This window comes from Anguilla anguilla, chromosome 3 (assembly GCF_013347855.1).
Source record: "Anguilla anguilla isolate fAngAng1 chromosome 3, fAngAng1.pri, whole genome shotgun sequence".
Lineage (NCBI taxonomy): Eukaryota > Metazoa > Chordata > Actinopteri > Anguilliformes > Anguillidae > Anguilla > Anguilla anguilla.
The window spans coordinates 17,332,790-17,352,967 of record NC_049203.1 but is presented as its reverse complement, the minus strand read 5'-3'; the positions used below and the strand labels follow the sequence as shown (position 1 = coordinate 17,352,967).

At 44.2% G+C, this 20,178-nt stretch overlaps 1 protein-coding gene across 5 annotated transcripts in view; it reads right to left on the bottom strand.

The window, feature by feature from the left end:
* Positions 1-20,178, bottom strand: part of myo16 (myosin XVI) — a 133,617-nt gene that overhangs the window by 91,078 nt on the left and 22,361 nt on the right. For all 5 annotated transcript variants that reach the window (XM_035410344.1, XM_035410345.1, XM_035410342.1 and 2 more), the window contains exons 2-4: positions 15,869-16,132; positions 2,224-2,294; positions 67-210 (exon numbers count right to left, since the gene is read on the bottom strand). In XM_035410344.1, coding sequence (XP_035266235.1) covers positions 67-210; positions 2,224-2,294; positions 15,869-16,094 — 441 coding nt within the window. In that variant the 5' untranslated portion in view covers positions 16,095-16,132. The remainder of the gene's footprint in view (positions 1-66; positions 211-2,223; positions 2,295-15,868; positions 16,133-20,178) is intronic.

Genomic DNA, 20,178 nt, shown 5'->3' with positions numbered 1-20,178 from the left:
GAGGGTAAACCGGGATTTTTAAAAAGGAAGGGCGGGAAAGGGAGGGACAGGGGCGTGGCACCTCACCAGCAGCAGCAGCAGCACGATGTCGGCGTTGTCGCACGCGCACGCCACGTGCAGCGGCGTCCACAGGTCCTCGTCCTGCAGGTTCACGTTCAGCCCCCTCTCAATCAGAACCTCCGCTGCCACTGCGTTGTCATGGCGAGCGCACTACAGGCGGGAGAGAGCAGAGTCACACGAGGTTACCGAGGACCCTGGCGGCAACGACAACACGACAACACTGGAGCTATGCAACACATACATGTGTCAATGGGAACTATAGCAGAATCTGGGGACATGCTGTTATAATACAGCTAGGCATTTAGCAGATGCTCTTATGTATTGCATATACAGCTTCCCTTCCCTTTATACAGCTGGATATACTGAAAAAATTCAGGGTTAAGTATCTTCCTCAGGGGCAGAATAGCAATGACCTACCTGGGAATAGAAGCCACAACCTTTAGGTTATGAGCCCCGTTCTCTAACCAGCATGCTACACTGCTACCATTAAAGCCATACAAACCAATTGCAGCAGGAGCAGTAACACCAGTGTCTGAACATTGCAGAAATGCTGCAGAAGTACCAATGTAGGACACTATCGTAGAAATGCCGCAGTGACTGATCAGGGGTTCTCACTGACAACTTGTCTCTTGCATTAATCTGAACGACAACGAGCATTCTTCATGCTAAAAAAAAAATCCCGTTTCAACACTGCATATCTCTTCAGATGAGTGTGTCTCGAATATTAAATATGGTGCGCATGGGGAATAACCTAATTGCACTGTAATGAATTCAAATTGTTTGAATTAAATTGGAATTTTTGTGGAGGAATTATTTATGTGTTATGTGCATTCTTTGACACCGAAAAGTATTTTGCATGAGCTAAAGAGCATAAAGCACATTGTTTATGGCACTGCATTAATATTATGTGCAATGATCATTTCTGACCGCACTGAACAGGTCATAAAACAAGGTAATAACCATCCATTAATCTGGGTCATAGTTAGTTGACTTGGCTTAATCGTGTGCATTAACCACAATGTTCAAATTAAGTGTAGAATTTAAAAGAAAATAAAGAGAGCTATTAACAAGAACTTAACAGCCTTTAAGAGCACTAACACTAGAAAGTACTTCCTATTTGAACCTTATATGTATGCAAATCTTCTTGTGCTGAACACCAAATCATTTGTTATCATTTATTTTTCATGAACTTCACGACATTCATTTTGTGTGAAACCTCAGTCATAACATGACCTGTTTAAAAGAAAGGCCCTTGAGGAATTTTCTGAGTTAGTGAGCTACAAGAACAATGCTGACACAGCTATGGAATAAGAAGACCCCTGCAGCAGTTTCAATATTAGTAGCAACAGCAGAATGAGCAGAAATAACTTTAAGCAGCAAGGCAGCTAACTTCCACACATAGCATACGGTAGCACTTACTGCTATAGTGGCAAACAGTGAACAGCAGAACAGAATAACAGATGTTGGTGAGCTAGTAGTGTAGAGCAGTGGTCAAAGCAGCAGAGTGGAGTAGTGGTCAGAGCAGAAGAGTGGAGTAGTGGTCAGAGCAACAGACTGGAGTAGTGGTCAGAGCAGCAGTATGGAGTAGTGGTCAGAGCAGCAGTATGGAACAGTGGTTAGAACAGCATTATCGAGTAGCGGTTAGAGTAGCAGTGTGGAGCAATGTTTAGAACAGCATTGTGGAGCAGTGGTCAGAGCAGCAGTGTGGAGCAGTGGTCAGAGCTGCAATGTGGAGCAGTGGTTAGAGCAGCAGTGTGGAGCAGTGGTTAGAGCAGCAGTGTGGAGTAGTGGTTAGAGCAGCAGTGTGGAGCAGTGAAAATTAAATAAGTTTGTCACAGAGCCAACAGCATTGACCCAGTGCAGTTGTACAGAGGCAGGGCTTATTTAACAGGCAAAGCAGTCCCCATTAGTGATGCATAGAATACACAATCACCAGTCAGGAGGGAGTTACAACTTTTCTGCAAAGTTCACGCAGCTCACATTAGCAACGGCAGGCTTTGTCTGCCGAGTTAATGAGGACAGACTCAGGTGTCCCCCTTCGGTGTCTAGGCAAGGGCGAGGTGAAGGCAATGTTTAAGCTCTTGCAGCTCCGCTCCACACTCAAAATGAAAAACAGTGAACAGAATGTAAATGAGCATACAGTACGTGCGTGCACAGTCTCACCAGATGCAGCAGAGATCCTCCGGAGGATACAGGAGTATTGGGGTCAGCTCCATCCTTTAGCAGCTTCAGCACTGAAAGATTAAAATGAGACTCGATCAAGGCCCCGCCTCCACGCCGGCCAGCAGTCTTAATCTTTTTAATAAAAATCTCCATGACCGCGAGTCAAGTCTCAGACGAATCGAATGTAGTTTAACAACCACGGCAGGCCTTTTTTTTGTGCACAATCGCTGTTGTGTTCCCAAACAAACCCCAGATACCGTTCCTGTTATTTATAATTTCAATGTTTTTTGTGCTTGTTCTTTTTCCTACTCTTCCTCTTATGTTCTGAAGAAAGAAGGCCACAGCTGCAATCCATGAATAATGAGTGTGCTTTTTTTCTCAGGTTACCGAAACATACTTTTAAGTGTGCAGTCCAGAATCCCTAGACCAGTGTACACATTCAGCAGATTATCAAAATTTGCATGGCGGCCTGCTGTTTGTGTGTTAAAAGAACAACTTAATGGCTACCTTTTTACTGTATTTTTTACCCAGCTTGAAAACACCTTATGTTTGGTTAATTTTGTTCATATTCAAATCAATTCCAGACTGATAGTTTGTATGTTGAGCTGTCTGAAAACTGTTTCTGTTTGTTGGCTTGAGATTACTTGCGGGGATCAGAGTGTGGTGGGGGGGTTAGTGGGGTGGGGCTGAGTTCAAGGTTTTATGACAGGCCTGAATCAATGCCAGTTGGGCAACCGACTCAGCCTGACACAGAGATCACCAATCGGTGAGGAGAATGAAATATCAGACTGCCACCCTGCCTAGGCCTTGGCAAGACATCCCTGACAATATGCAACTAACTTTCAAGAGGCCAGACAAGGCCTCTCGACAGTTAGCTAATGGCCGAGACACACCTGACCTTGCGGTCTCCTCTGATTGGATAAACAGGGCATGGAGCAGGGCCAGAGCTGTCAGTCTGCCTTCTCTGTCATAACCAGGCAGTGAGTGACTGAGGCATCGTTGTGGAAATGAAGACATAAATCCCCCCCATTACGACAGGAGGAACCCCCTAAATGCACATCAGAGTCGGCCAAATGGCGAAGCGCAGGAGCTTTTAACTGGAACGCGGAGACAATATATGGCAACGCGACTGCTATCTGATGAAGACCCTACAGCAAAAGCACACTGCAGGCTTTTTATTATTACTATGATTTTAAATCAGCATGCTTAAGTGCGGTTTTATGGCATAATCTGGATATTTTTCGAGAATTTTTTGGTACTTATGAATACAACATTTTCTCTAGCTTGCTTAAAAAATATGGATGCGCAGTCAAGTACCCTATCGAACACAGCCGGCCGCCCACCAGGGCTATTAAAATCCATCAGGAAAGCAGTGCATGCAGACGCAGGGAAAATCACTTCACGGCGCAGGGCAGAACAGATCGGATTCGCAGGAATGTTGTGGGGAGACAGCCACTGAACAAACGCCTCGGAACTTAAACGGCTGCAAATGACCTGTCTGCTGAACTCAAGCACACATATTTCTCTGTTCTTTTCGCATTTCAGCATTACACACACTTCGTGTTGCGCTGCAGGAAACACTTTTTGATGGAATGCAAAGATAAGCTGGGAACCAGTATGGATAAAGTACAATCCCATGGAACATAAAACCATAATGGAATGAAGTAATATAGAGAAAATCCTGCACCTGTCTATCTGTCGGTCAGTCAAACTACCAATTTTTCTATCTATTTCCGGGCACTCTGTGAGAGATTATTAATACAGGCCAGAGATTACAAAAAATATGAGTGTGCCTGCCACTAAACATTGTGGAAAAAGAAACCATTGTTGTGTGTAACACGTTGTAGCACACGTGTCACAGGGCGGCCGTGAATGCCATGGTTACAGAGAAACTGCCCTAAAAACGAGAAACCGGCGGTGATGTCAATGGACAATAATTTCACCCAGCAGGGAGGAACACAAAAAATATCTCACAATATTTCCTAAGGGATTTGGAGGGAGGGAACGACAAGAAAAAGTAAGTGAGTGAGCTCCTTCTGCAACGGGACTGATTGATGTAACATTATCTTGATGGAATCTCTGGGTTTGCAGGCCTGGGTCTAGGGGTGCTCTAATGGAGAAGTAATTCTGAAAGTATTTACAGCCAAGTTTCTGTCATTCAGTTATATACTGCGAATCTGTTACTCTCCACTGGACGATCTGTGTGGAGTAAGATCTCTGTTGGGAAGCTAGCTAGCTAATATTCAGCTGTTCACCCATTTAAAAAGCAATCAATCAGCAATCAACCCACGCCTATAAGGAACAGCAATGCATGGGCAGATGGAGCATTCTGGAGCCCCCCCCCCACCCCCCCCCAAACTAGCACCTACCCTACCCCAATTGTCCCTGTCACAGACTGAGCTCCCACTGATGTGATGACCCAGTGAAAGAGATGCAATAAAATCAGTGCCCCCCATCCCATTCACCCACCGCCCCCCCCCCCCCCCCAAAAAAAAAACCCTAATTCCACCCCTCTGGAGTGCTTGGGCATCCCCAGAGTTTCTACAGACATTCCCAACACAAAAATCAATGCCCCCCGCCCTCCCAGACTGCTCCTTATTTAAACACAGCAACAACCACTCCATTAAAGTGTAAATTTTATCCCTGGGGGACGAATCTGTCACAAATCTTTGGTAGTCTAAACTTCACATCAAAGGAACATAATTTTTATTTTGGAGTCAAAGTAATAAAGTTGGACATTATGATGCAAATACTTTCAATAAAACGTTTGTAGCCGCATAAATAAATGCTTTCATTACCAAATTTAATTTACCAATTACTTTTGAATCACAGATGCTTTGGGGGCCACTCTTGCTCCTACACGTAGCTCAGTGAATTTACAGTCCACCTTTGTGCAAGTGATGTGACTAAGGAGAGTGACATATTTCAGTGGAATGAGAGTCAGAGAGGGGTGGGTAAGGGATACATAAAGAGAGGTGGTTAAAGGCAAAAGAGGGAAATGCTAAAAAAGTATGGTAAAGAATAGGAAGTGATAGAAGAGAATAAAGGAGGGAGTGAGAGAAGAAGAGGTTTGAATAGAGCACGGAACTAACGAGAGAGAAGAAGGCCTCATTTGAGCTTGTTTAGCCACCGCTGGCAGCCGCTGTGGCGGCGAAGGTAATCAGCGAAGCGGGCAGGGGAGACTGGCACACATCTCCCCGCGTCCCCATTACGCTCAACCATCGAGCCCCCCAGCGCCACCCCGCACCCCCTGCGGATAAATGCGGGCAGCAGACAGGAAGGGTTTTTTAAGTGGCGGGAACGCTGACTGATTTCCAAAGAGGAAATTGAAGATGATCGTTACTTATTTATCTACAAGCGCATGCCTCCCCAAGAAATTAATAGGTAAGATATTTTCTATACGGGTAGAAAAAAGGGAAAAATGTATCTACACATAAAAACTGGGGAGTTTTCAGTCCAGTTTCTTTCCCTTTAATAAATGTGTTTCTTAGTTATCAAGGACATTTATGCTTTAAATTGAATATTGTATTTGTGTCACCTTATCTATTTATACGACTAGATATTTTACTGAAGCCTATTGGGGGGAATGCCTGTACCTGAATTACAGGTATAAAACAGAAGGTGCCAAATCACCCTTCCAGCTTCTGGCCACAAGCTTACATAAGCCCACACGGGTGTAAATTATATAACACTTATAGTTTCAACCTTAAAGCACAGATACACACATCCTGTCACAATGACACCAGGCTTTTGGACGTTCATGTCCTTCTGGAACGTTCCCTTCGATCAACTGTCGTCAGAGTATTTGAGGACCTTCCAACCCCACCCCCCAAGCCAAAGAAAAAGGCCTTAGGGATATCTATTTCTCCTGTCTCTGATTACTGTTGTCCATTACGTGATGTAATTATGGGAATGGGAAAGGCAGGGAAGTGCCTTTTGCAGGAGGGACTTGTTACACGTGGATCTACTCTAACACAGTGCCTTTGGACTTTGCAAGCTGTCACAGCCCACACCTGCCTCATATTACATTATGTCACTTGACCATCCCTCAGGTATAAGTGCCCGTAGCTCTGTTTCTACGGCAACCTCAATTTTTCTGTACGCAGACAACAATCTGGGGTGTACAACTACAGCAGGGGCACCCTGGGCCTGGAGTGAGGGGGTTGGGGGGGCATAGGGTTTGCAGGGGTCCCCGAACCTGGTCCTGGAGTACCAGGGTCTGATGGTGTTTGTTGTTACTCAGCACTTACATGATAAATTAAAGTTAATTTCTCACACAGTTCCCTCAACTCACCTGGTTACTTGAGCCTACATTATTTGTAGGCAAGCCCTGCTGTTATCCAGCTTAGCCACTTCTGAACAGCCTACTATAGAAGGAATCACATAATGATGCAGTGGTAGTGATTCCATCCCATAGTGTGTTGAGATAACCATGAAGGGGGGAACAGATTAAGTGGGTCTGTCTCAGATGGCCCTGCCGCTCTGGTCTGATCGAAAGAGGAAGACGGGTGAGCTAGTCTGTAAGTACGCATGCTATTGATGGCTCTGTTTACTTACACCGGCCGGTGAAGAATTCATTTTGAAAGCATGCGGTAATGCCATGAACTGTTTCCCTCTCACGGCTATCCTTCATTTGGATTCAGGAAGTGAGCATTGAAGAACCATTATCTGATTCATAAATGTGCAAACCTATTACCCACTTGTCATTGTAGACATCCTTGTCGAAGACGGCTTACAGCACTTACAATTTAGGAAATGCCACACTTCATGGGGCTCAGCAGTCTGAGGACGCAAATAGAAGGAGCCCAAGGGCGGATTTGAACCTGCAACCCACTGGTCCAGAGCCCAGTCAAATTGCTCCTCTAAAAGCTTAATCTCTTTAGACTCAGCAAAAGGGTACTAATGGGAGGGATTTTACTCATGTTTTCAAATTTTTTTGCGGATTAGCAAAGCGTACCACAATAGATATTTCAACTTGAGTTCTGTCAGCCGAACCAGCGGCCATACACGTAAATAAGATTAGAAGCACAAATTCAGCACCTTCATGGACCTTTTCTTTTTTCACAGATATTATTAATGCATGGGACGGCTTGCCAAGAAACGCTGTAAAAGCAGCAATTGAGGCTGTTGGAGTGCTCAAGACTGGGCTTGACACAGCACTGGATACAATGCTCCAGACAGTGGCAAAATGATGAGCTGAATGGCCAGTACTCATCATCGCGCATGCTAATGTGCTCCCCACCGCCAAAGATGCGTTGGGTTTGATTACAGAGAAACCAGGTCAGTCAGAGGCACCCTTTCAAATAATTTCTCACTGTTCCTCAAAGAGCATGCCCATAAACAGCACCATCCCCACAAGAATGCTACAGTAAACGGCCACATATACTAACATCAATGATGGTGACAGACTGTTACCATTAACAAGAGTCTAACGGTTTGCATTTTGCACATTCTACAGAAAGCCGATACGTCTTCATTATAATGAGGTGGGGAGAAAGCGCTCATGCGTGTGGATTTGGTCATGGTAATTAATTTGTTCCATTAACGAGCTGAATCTCTGCATTCTCCCCGATTCAGAGAAAGCCCCTAACCCGGGAGCTTGGGTCTGACAGCGCTTCTATGCCGTATACCGTCTCAGGTCTTGATGACCGCAGCGGTGGGAACATGTTTGATGAGGAACGAATGAACGAACGAATGGTCTGTTCGAAAAAGATTCATGACCCCCCCTCCCCCACAGACACACGCAATTAATTCCTCTCTGCAGAGTCAAAGAACACAATCCCTGCAATTTAAGTAATTAAAAAAAGCCTACTTAAAATAAGCCTGATAAAATATGACCTAATTACCTCCCGACTCGTTGTTGGAACGTGTTTGCCAATTTAATGAGAGCAGGGTAATTGTACGTGCCACAATTCTTTATGAGCAACACATTGAGAGGATAACATGGAGGCTGCTTTGGAAATGTGCCGTGGATCAGAATGAGTGGAGGCTCTTAGTCGTGTTCAGACATCACATCTGTTGTGCGGAAGACAATAAAAGCAGCCCAGTCAGCAAGTGTTTATGGGACAGTATGCGGCGTGACTAAGCACGGTCGATGACCCCCCTCGACCCCCACCCCCAAAGTGTGTGCTACCGTATGCCTTTCGCTGTCTGCCACTCCCCTTAATGTCTCCCAGGGCAACATGTGGTGACCGTGTCAGCGCTGGTGACAGATGCCTCCCCCCCCCCCCCCCCAGCCCCCCACCCCCCCACCCCCCAGGGCTAATTTCTGGCAGACTGCTAACAGCTGCTGTACGGCAGAACAAGGCCTTTGTCATGTGGGGATTTTATGGCGCTGACGCACCTTCCCCGCGTTCCAAGTCGGGGGTTTATTTTGATTGCCTCCTTTATTATCGTTTTGTTGTCGTGCATAAAGAGCAAGAGGATAAGGGGGGAGAGAGAGAGATGTGGCGAAACACCTGCTGGGAACATATGTGGCATCGCCATGCCGATGGCAAGGGGGTTGGCAGTAGGGCGCCGAGAGGTGGGGGGAAGGGGGAGCAGGGGGAGTTGCACGAGGAGACTGAGCAAGCTGGAGCTGGCACACTGGTTGTCAAATCCGCCTGAGCCTCACTCTGTGTACGTTCCCCACGGCCGTCTCCATGGTGCCACCTCTCAGGAGCTCCAGGAGGTGATAAGCTGAGGTACACCCCACACACATTCCCGGGAATTACTGAATCTGTCCACCCAGCAATTGGTCCAGCAGCCTGAACCATTGCAGAGCACCACTAACAATATCCAGATTGCTTTTGGAACCCTCCATTTTCTGTCCTGTTCTATTTCCAGTGCCTCTGTCTCTCTCTCTCTCTCTCTCTCTCAGTATAAAACGGATCACGTGTACTCTCCCACTAAACACTTCAGAGATCACCGGGAATCCAATACAGCCGCACGTCACACAGGTTCTGCCAAACCGCAGCGGTGAATTAATGAGAATGACAGAAATCAAGGTGAAGCGCACTGATACCGCAGCCCTGTATCAGAAGCAATTTAGCAGCCTTGAAGGTCACCTTCTCCCTCTCTTCCTTAGTGTTCAGGAAAGGAAGTCCTCCACAGCAGCTACCAACAATGAGAAGACAGCAACTGTCTCATTAAAAACACAAAGTCTTGGTCTCCATCGTCTTTGGGTTAATGAGTACAGCGTTCCTTTGTGGGCCAGAGCTATCTCAGACATGTAACAGTAATTTTGAGTTCGACGGGAAGCGCTTGCGAAAAATCTTCCACTCCACAATAATCTTCAGTGGTATCCAAGACGCAACAGCATAATTGGAGTCTCCTTACATCCAGACACATTGACATAGTTTCACATCCTCTATGACAACTGATATGAAAGATATTCTGGATATACAGTTAAATTCGAAAGTATTAGGACAGTAATACAATTTAGTTGTTTTGGCTACTGAACAATGAACACAAGGCTAAATTGTGGACTACCAGCTTTAATTTTAGGGTATTCACATCCATATTGAGTGATCTGTGTAGGAATTACAGCCCTTTTTATACACACACATAATTGTGGCTTAATCTTCATTGTTTGGTGTCAACATGATTTATAATGACATTTTGGTTGGGATTTTTAAATACTTGCCTCCACCCCTTCGTACACATACCTCCTGTTGACATTTTAAGCAAATTTCCCTAAAGACATAAACCCATCCTTCCAGACTGCAGAGTTGTCAGGCTGTTGTTGGGCTTAGCGTCTGCATTACAGAGCTAGCTGGCCTTTGTGTTCACATTGGCTGTTTGTGCACTTCTCACCATACTGAATCCCACAGGGCAATCCTAGGGTGCAGTATGACTCAGAGATATCAAATCAAAAACAATCAATGTCTTATCGAATGAGGCTGTGAAAGCACAGAACTCACACCTGATGGAATTGATGGGCCTTAAAACCCAGCTGCTGCCAAATTAGAAATGACTGGTTTGGCTTTGAACCACCCCCCCCCCCCCCCCCCAACTAAATTCAAGGCAAGGCAAGTGACCAGGAGCAGCGAGACCTGCCCATCAAAGCGACTCTCTAAACTTGATGTGGTTCTAGTATGTTCAAGGTAACCCATAGGGACTCCGCTGATCTGCATTGCCGGCAGATCTTGCAGAGCACTTCTTTTTGAGGGGACCCATTCCAAAGCTTCCCCCATTTCTCCACAGACCTCGGCCCCCCACACCTCTCAGACACTCCCCAGGGGTATTTTCACTCAGCCACATGATTCACGGACACCTCTTAGTAGCCATGTTTATCTTCTCAAAGCTGAAACCCAGCTAAATGTCTTTAAAATACTCCCCCCTTTAAGCAATAATGATCAATGACTATTGGAAAGCGTGTAAACCCTTGCATGAAAACTAACACATAAGATAACTTTGATATGTAATACCCTAAGAGTGAAAGGAATGAACTTTCACATGCCTTTTTCTCCCCTTCTCATCTCTGTTCATGGGTTACTGATATCGGCCTGCATGAAATTCAAAGCGAGCCCATCGAGCAGCTAAAGGGACTATTTCATTACAACTTCAAAAGATCAGCACGCCAGTCTACACAACAACTAGACTTCTCCGGTCTGCTGCCCCAGGGTGCCTGACCCCCCTGACCCCTGTATGCCTGCACTTTCCAGTCACGTTTCTGTCCTGGCCCCTTGGGGGTGGAATGAGCTTCCCATTGCTTTCAGAACAGCAGAAACTTTGCCCAACCTTCCACCTCTGAGGATCAGCCTCTTCAGACTGCACCTCTTCAGCTATCATCTTTCTTTCTTTCTTTCTTTGGATTTTCTTTTAGGGAAAATGTTATAGGTATAGCTGTGTAAAGGTAGGTCATCTTCATAGTGATATTCTCTTGAGTTTACAATATAAATTGTTGGTTTGTTCAGTTAACTTTACATTTATTGAGCATAAATGTATAAATGAGCCTTCTGTGCCTTCTCAGTTGAATTGAACTTTTGTATTCCTGAGACACTGATGTTCTCCACTTATTCAAGTCACTCTGAATAAGAGCATCTAGCTTAATGATTGTAATGACCTGGGCCAAACAGGATTAACTCAGTGCAGACCATGAAAAAACACAGTATGCTTCGATTTCACCAGAGCTAAATCGCATCCCGCAATCATATGTAATTTGTGTCTTCAGATTGATTTCCCTTCTTCCAAAGGGCGATATCTTGGATAAAACATCCTGCCAAAAATTGGAAATCTTTACCTAATGGTGGCCTTGTTTCGCAGATAGCCGCTATTCCATTCATATATAAAACAGCCCCGCACTGTACCAGAGCTGTTATTTGCAATGACAGCGTTTGTCATACTCGCGGTTTGCGCGGTATGCCTTTGTTTCGCGATAATGAAAGCAGCGGTCTTGCGCGGCGAACGTGTGACAGCGCTGGAAATTGCTTCCCAAATCGCGGACTTGCGGACCGGCCTGCAAAATGCCCCCTGGCGATCCTCAGGACTGGGCTCTTTTTATTTACAAAGGGGCATCTGGATTTATATTGGAAAATCAATGGGATGGATCGAGCCCGCGGTGCTGCAGAGCGCGAGAGGCGAAATCAACGGCTCCCCGGACGACGCGAGCGGCGCAGGATCCTCCGGTCCGTCCCTCTCCTCCGACTGTGATGGCGTGATGGAGCGGTGGATCGCATTCGCTCCACAGCGACGGACAGCGCCGGTCAGTCTGTGCGGACTCATACTGCCAATCACTGACGATGAACGTCATTTTAAAAAATTCACCGCACAAACTTTAGTAGACAAAGATCTCATGTGTTCAAATAAGAGCTTTAAATAAGTAAGTATTTGCTGAAATTACTGTTTCCATGCCAACAAGACCACTAGATTATAGGTTTAGGAGTGATCACAGAGATGCCAGAGAGAGCAATGTTATGCATTACGCATTTAGATGACTAAACAGTAATCTATTTAAATGAGTAATCCAGCAAGGTTCAGTAGAAATCTTTAAAACCTTTTCACTAGTCAGCAAAAATAAATGAATTAAAAATTCCAGTTTAACATCCTGAGGACTCCTTGTTGTGCCATCTGCGGTATATTTGTTATATTAATTTGTTGATTATGTCTATACTCAGGGCGATTAATATTGATAAAAATGTCATCTTATCCAAGTGTTCACTAGATGCCTCACTAAATCTGCACCCAAAATGGGATTTGAAACAGCAACCAAGTGGTTAAATGCACAGTTCATTCAACACTATCTGCTCCCAGACTCTGCCATTCTTCAGTTCCTTTTTAGCAGTGCTGATCCAGCCAATTTCGCCACTGCTGCCGCCGAACACTCCATCACTGCCATTAAAGAGATATGCATACACGCATTCTTTTTTATTGTCATAATTCAGTATTGCTTCGTGCCCCTGTGACAGTTGTGATTACAGGGGGCATGCATCCACACCTCCTACTGCAACGGAGGTTATGGTGACAGCTTAAAGTTAATATAAAAAACAATGACAGGGGAAAAATGCTATCTCTCTAGTTGATAATGATGTTATTTTCCCTTTTTTTTTTTTGCTGAACCGAGACTCTGGGAAATGGCCCTTTGTTTTTCATTTAGAGAATGATTTGAACAGGCTTATTCAAAGCTAGTTCTAGGTGACCTGAAAGATATAGCAAACATTGTTATACCCATAATAATCTATGTCTAAAGGGAAAATTCACACTGGTTATTCCTGTTAATGATCAAATGACCTGAGCATTGACTTGGCTGTTAAATGCTTTGGCTTTGTGAAAATCAGCAGAGGCTGCATCACCAGAGGATGCAGCCTCAAATCATAAGGTTTTAGGAAGAAATTGTAGTATACTAAAAGACATGATTATGCTGAATGTGATAAAAGACTGAAAACATAATTGGATAATTTCCAATCATGTTGGTGTCACCTGGGACCACAATATCTACCTAACTGCATTGATTAATCCCCCCCTCCCACAGTCAAAACAATTAAAAAAAAACACAACTGGACAAGAACATATACGTAGATAGCATGGGAAAATCCCTTCCCCCCTACCTGCTAGAGATTTTTTTTTTTTTACATCAAAATCCTACCGTGTGGGAGATTTAATTTCCCTTTCTTCTAAAGATGTTGATGATTCCTTAGCTGACCATAATTCTAGAACATTCTCTTATGATCGGCTGTGCAGGCCCCGGGCAAATCCATCCCCCGCATATCTGTTCACGATGCCACAGGTTTTCAAAGGGAAATCTGATTCTGTACTGATTGGCCCCCCTGTTCCTTCGCACTGTTCCTTCCTCAACAGAGAGGTGTACTTACAGTGTCCCCCCCCAAACCCCCTTATTCACCTACAGCATGTCATCTGTTACAGCATACTAATCTTTGCACTGGCATTTATATGCCAAAAACTGTCAAATCACCTAGAACAAAGCAGGTTCCCGAGAGAGGTGAAGTGTTCTGGGCAATGTCGCCCGCTAGTTTAGGGGAAATCCTTGGTTGCTAGCACCCGTGAAAAAAATCAATAAAGCGACAACCGTTTAAAAATAACAACATCAATCCCTCCAGGGCTGTCTGAGTTTTATAGTGTTGCCACTCTCTAATGTAGAGGGTATAATCAACTACCAGTGTAAAAAATAACTACAACTGTCTGCTTTCAATCTATCAATTGCAAGTGTTCACACCCTTGCTTTACTTGCTTCCACTTAGGTGTTATTGCTTTCATGAGCAGGAATAGGTGTTGCTTCAAACCACCCGGCAATGGCAAAGAGTCAGACTGAATCAAAACTTCTCTCTTCCTTGTCAAATTTGACCAAGTCTGAGTAGGTAATAATGAGATAATCTGTCTTCTGCAGCAAAAACCTATGGTAGAGCCAGGATGCTAATATGTGATTAGCAGGTGGGCACAAAGACCCATGGTTTTTCCATGAGATTCATGAGCACGGCAGCTGGTGCTGAAGATGGACTGGACAGCACTGGCAGCCAGTGGGATTTACACGGTGACCTGCAAGGGCTTCTGGGGGGTTTGACAGAGATTGGTAAAGACAGCTGGGGGTGGGGGGGGTTTGACAGTGCGGGATTGGTTGGGAAGAGGGAGGGAGAGAGGAATCACCTGCTTGTGGTAACAGTGAGTCTTGTTTGATTCTCCCAGAGCAGAGTATGCTGCAATATGATTACATCCATCCAATACGACTGGGTTTCAGAAAAATAAACACACTGCCTCCACACACATTTGTGGAAGGCTTGTATTACTCAAGAGAATATTATGATGAAGACTTAAATGTTCTGAGTTTAGTATCTGAGATTAACCCTCGGTTACTTGCACTATTTTCATCATGGTACAGCTTTCCAGTGTATGTATTTGCACACGTCCAATAAACTCACACAATAAATGCATTCACACGCAGATTAAACATTTAGCTGTATTAATTAATTAATTATCTTTTTTTCCCCATCATTTCTAGCTGCCATTGGCTGTGACCAGTACAGTAACAGAATAAAGACAAAAAGCAGCCGTTGTATATTGAACAGTAGACAGCAGCATGTCCACACAGGCATGTCCACAGTTATTTATCTGTGCTCTGTTGCAGTTTTGTTGCTTGATTACATTTGTATTGTCACATTGAGCTCCAATCTTTGGACGGCTCTGTGATCATCGTTGAGCCTCGCTCTTTGATAGATCATTTTTGCCTGCTCCCGGGGAGCCTGGCCCATTCTCAGAGAGTTAGCCTTTTCCTTTTTCGACTCCAAAATAATCGCTGTGACTAATGAGTTGATACTTCACGGCTAATAAGCATTCTTCTTTTGGAAATTAATTTGGCCTTTTCTCCGCTGTCCCAGTAGCCCCCAGCCCGCTGATCTAATCCCCCTCCCACCCCCATGTCTCTGAATGAGAAGGATATTGGATAAAAGGACGCCATTTAGTTGGACGATTCAGCAGGTGCCGATGGTCACCGAGGGAGGGCAGCTGTGGGAGATGGGACCGCGTGACAGTTTGGATTCCTTGAACCCGGTGGTTGTTAGGCGTTGTGACCATGAGCTCCATAAGACTGCCCTTCCACCCAATCCCTGGGGGCACTGCGCTTGTGTTTCTGCAGGGCCCTTTCACCGAGAGCCCCACCCTTTCTCTCCAGCAGGGTGATGTCATATGGCCCTTTTCAAAAGGCCAATGAGTTTAAGCTGAACAGACTTTGCAGTTAACTTTCCCCAGCATCATACCTTCATTCTGTTGCTTCAAATCATGAGCAGACAAAGCGTGTGCTAACTTTTCCCAACACTATAGCATAAATGATGCTTTAAGGTCTACTTTTTAGATTTAAGAGATCAACATACAAGAATGTCAGCCGTGAAGAACAGCGCCCAATTGCATTATTTCTTGGAGGATAAGCAATGGGCACGATAATAATTTTACACACACAACTCAAGTGCCGAGATCCAGCTGTTTAAGTGTCCATTTGTAGATGGAGGAAATATTACCAGGCAATCACTCAAGCACATCATACCTTGTAAGGCTCATTTTGAGATGTTTTATTTTTCTACGATTTTATTTTAGAAAAAAAAAAAAAAAAGGATTTAGTTTGGAGTTTACCAGTTGCTAGATAGCCCGCCAGCAGCAAGGTGTAGGATTCCCCCCCACCCGTCCCTGTCCCCCCTCTCCGGCCCAGCGAATGGCTCACCTTCCTTATCGTCGTGACGCACAATGGCGTCCTGGATGACGTCGGACACGCCAAAGCGGACCTTGTGCTTCTTGCGGGGTCTGGGACGGGCCCCGGGGCCCGCCTGCTTTTGGAGGGCCCTCTCGCGCTCGTAGTACGCCCGAATCTGGTCGCACCGCATCCGCCTGACCAGCCGCTGGCGCTGGCCCACGGGCAACGAGTCCAACAGGCACTGGTCGATCTCCATGTCGTGGGAGCGAAAGACGTTACATAGCTGAAAACAACCTGGTCGACAGACGGGGAGAGGAAGGGAGTGAGAGAGGGAACGAGAGAGACGGAGAATACATCAGCATCTTCAAAGGCGAGGAGCGAGGGAGGAGGAGTGTTGTTACTGTTTACACTGGAAACAGTGAGAGAGGGGCAGGGAAAACACTGTGGATGTTGACATTTCTGCTGTTTTTTAAGCAGTTTACAATCTGGTTTTCAGACCCATGTAACTAAATATGAATGTGAATCTTTCTGTTCTTCTCTTGATGTTTCTTAGCAGACTGCTACTGTTACACTGCTACGTGCACATTAATTCTGATTCTCATTCACAGTAGAACTGCTAAATTATCCATATGCATTGTAAATATTTACCACTATTCCAGTGCCAAAACACATAGCCATGTAACATTACAGTACAGCTGGCACTGGCTGGCACTTTAACTGACTGTCTGGCTCATGGTCTCTCTGACTGATCTGTTCTCTTTCTAAATCCACCTTGAGAAAAAAAAAAGGACGCATTAATAGCCAAGTTATCTTGGACATGTCTCAGAGACTGACGTGGCCGCATTCCAGCAATACAGAGTAATTCAGAACTCAGCGGAATTCAGACTCCCCCGGTTGCCGTGGAAACGCTCGGGCCAGCATCATTGGCCGGTCCAGCCCTGACCTTGAGGCTGGTCTGACAGTGGGTCCAGACAGAACTCCACAAGCGTTAGGGCTCTGATTAAAGCCTCCTCAGAACAGGAGCTGAAGCTCAACACACAACACAGTACAAAACACTGTGGCATTCTGGGGAGGTTAGAGAGGACACACAGCAGCCTGTTTTTACTCAACGACTCATAACCACACCATGCAGCAACAGTGCAGTATGGAACGACACAGCTGCTTGCAAACTGCTCTGTGAAACCGTCAAACAGCCCTCTGCCATTGCACGCATATAGATCACTATATGGCACGCAGGTTCAAATCTCACACAAGACGGAACACGTTGTAGCCTAAAGCAAGGACTGCTTTATCATCATAGCCCAGAGTAACTGCAGCTGTATAAGCACAGAAGGTGCTGTGTACTATGTCCAATACATAGCCTAAATAATGAGAGAAATCTTAGAAATGATATTATGTGTGCTATTTTTATCAGTTTTTTTCTTTATAGAGCAACAACTAATTCAACACTGAATTCAAAACTGAGTGACTGTTCACCTCCTGGCAAGTGAAACAAGTCTTTCCTGGTTCCTAAACAAGGGCTGTTATGAACATAACAACATATGGCTTTGCATAAATTTGGCCGTTACAGTGGCATGCTGCCAAGAGAAATCCTGCTAAAACCTTGAGGTTTTGAGAATATGATGGGATGTTTTCTGTTAGAACAGTGGTAATTTTGAACAGCTGATGGGGATGTAGTAAGAATGTGAATGAGCACTTACTATTTTTGAGCAAAATAATTACAGAATATAATTTTGTTTTCTCTACCTACTGCACCTAGGATAACATGATTTACCCAAGTTGGACATGTTCCTCACTCAACATCTTTTGTTTCTGGAACAACGTTCCTATTAACCAATTGTTGCCCACTGATGTCATCAGTTTGTGCTGAAAAACCCTGGGCTCCTGAGCTTTTTCAAAATTCCCTCCAAAACTCCCCAGTTCCCAGAGAGGTACCTTACTATGTGCACCATATCTCTGCAATTCTGTTTGCAAAATTTAACAGAATTATAGATTTAATGAAAATATTTTAGTGGTACCTTTTTTCCACCATTTATTTTCACTGTTTTAGTTGGTTGTATTTGTAGCTGAGGTAGAGCAGTGCTTAACTGAGCTTAGATAACTAGCTAGTTAGAAGTTAAACTTTGCTGAAAACACTTTATTGTTCACAAATTAATGACTAAACAATTTGTTTCATTGAGTTATACTAATGTTAAGCTAAGATGACACTGGGCTAACTATTAGCATGTGTACTTGTTAGCCTAACTAGCAAACTAAGTTGGTAGCTAGCTACGAATGTACACTATAAAGAGGGCTTGTTTAAACAAATTACTGAAACAGGAGCAGCTAAAATATTTCTGTAAATCAAGGATTTGACACATTTGCCTCCTATTTGGTGAGACTACATCTGAACTTCCTTTTTTTAAGCCCTGATGAAGACCAGCTGTTGTCAAGACATGTTGGCTTTTTCTTCCGTCCCAGCATTTTTAATATTATAGCAATCACAATAAAGGCTTTTTAATCCATTCTTTTCCCTGTGTTTTTGTGTTTGGAGTGCCTAGAACATCAATCAGCTTTGCTTTAGGATTGCTTTGTCCCCCCAGTTCCAAGAGAACCCATCTCTACTATACTTTACAAGAGCACCCAGTTTTATTTCTATATTTTTTGTTTCAAATCAACAAAATACATTTTGTTCAGTGTTGTGAACTGAAATGCGGTGCTACCCAATAGCTTATCTCTCTGGAAAGCAGAATTTTGGCTCAGGGCAGGGAAGGTTATTCGGCACACACTAATAACATCAGTGAGCAATGATTGGTTCATTGGAATATTGTTTCAAGAACAACAATAGTGATCCAGGAGCATATCCTACTTGCCTAAATCACGTCATGCACTGTACCTTCATGCAATAGTGCACTCCATATGTACCACATTGTGCCCTCTTTCAGATAAATAAATAAATTAAAAATTATATAAAAGTCTAGATTTGTCCAATCTTTTGCTCTGGATAGAATATCATAATAAATTATTCAATTTGCACTTAGATTTGATCTCTCTGAAAAAAAGAAAGAAAATGAAAAAGTGAACTTAAATCCCACTGAAAGTTTTTTTTTTTTGGGAGAAGTTTTACCAAAATAATTGCAGCAATGTTCAGTTATCCACTTTAAATCACCCTTAGAGTAATTGGGCAGCAGCAGACTTGTACTTCATACATTATGAAGCAGCCAAACTTGAACAGCAAGAGAAAAGAGTATGGGAGTCTAACCTAAAAATGATTCAACCAGTCAGCCTGGGCGAACTGTCACACGTCGCCGGGAAAAGAAAATGAAACAACTAGCCAAATTCATATTGGTATACAAGACAACAGCTTGCACGTCAGTGATATACTATTTCTGTAAGCCACAATGAAAGCTGTGATTCCAGGATTAGTTTCTCACAAAAACATGGCAGGCACGCTCTGAAGCACATCTGGAGTGTCAGCCCGAGTAGACGATTCAGAAGAAGTACTTTTTGTCTCAGACACAGAGAAGACGCGCTGGCGAGGCAGAGAGGCTTGATAGTTTAATGGGTGATTCTGAAAGCCTTTATGTATCACGCAGCAATCGAGCACACCTTTTCATGCAGCACTACATTTGCATTTACATGTAAGCCTTTAGCAGACGCTGTTATCCAGAACGCTTTACATAAGTGCACACAAAAAGGTTTCGGCAATGAAGAGTCGGTGCCAAGTCATTGGGTCACAACTGATAGAAGCCGTTAATACCCAACTTTCAGGGTAAAAGTGCACTCCAGTGTTTTCACATCTACTTTTATAAATGAAAACCTGACGTAACACTTTTCCTTACAGCTCAGATTACTACCTTAATGTAACTGTTGCACATTTTTACCATGTTATTTATCACACATCTTGAGCTTCAGAGAAAAGGGCAAACAGACTTTAGCTTCACCGTCTGCTTGACCATGCCGACCAATGGTTTTCCAGTCCACCGGGCACATTTTTACAGGAAAACATGAGAAGCTTATCCTTTAAAAATTTTACTTCTGCACTATAGCCTCGTATCACTTACATACAGCAGCAGTGCACATACACACAAGAGTACCCCTTGCAGCTCCCAGCCTCAGACGGGTTCATGCACAGTAAAATGTTCAGTGTTAATTCAACTCATTGAATTGAATTCAACTAATTCCAGAGTGTGACCAAATGTTATCTGTTAAGAGTGGAATTAACACTGTAAGAGCTGAATTAACACTGCGCATTTTACAGTGTGGGTCCTCTATCTGCTGTCCTTGGTCTGACCTTTGCTGGACAGTGGCAGAGCAGTGGTAGCGGGTGGTCGGCCGGGCGGGGCATATTTTCGGGGATC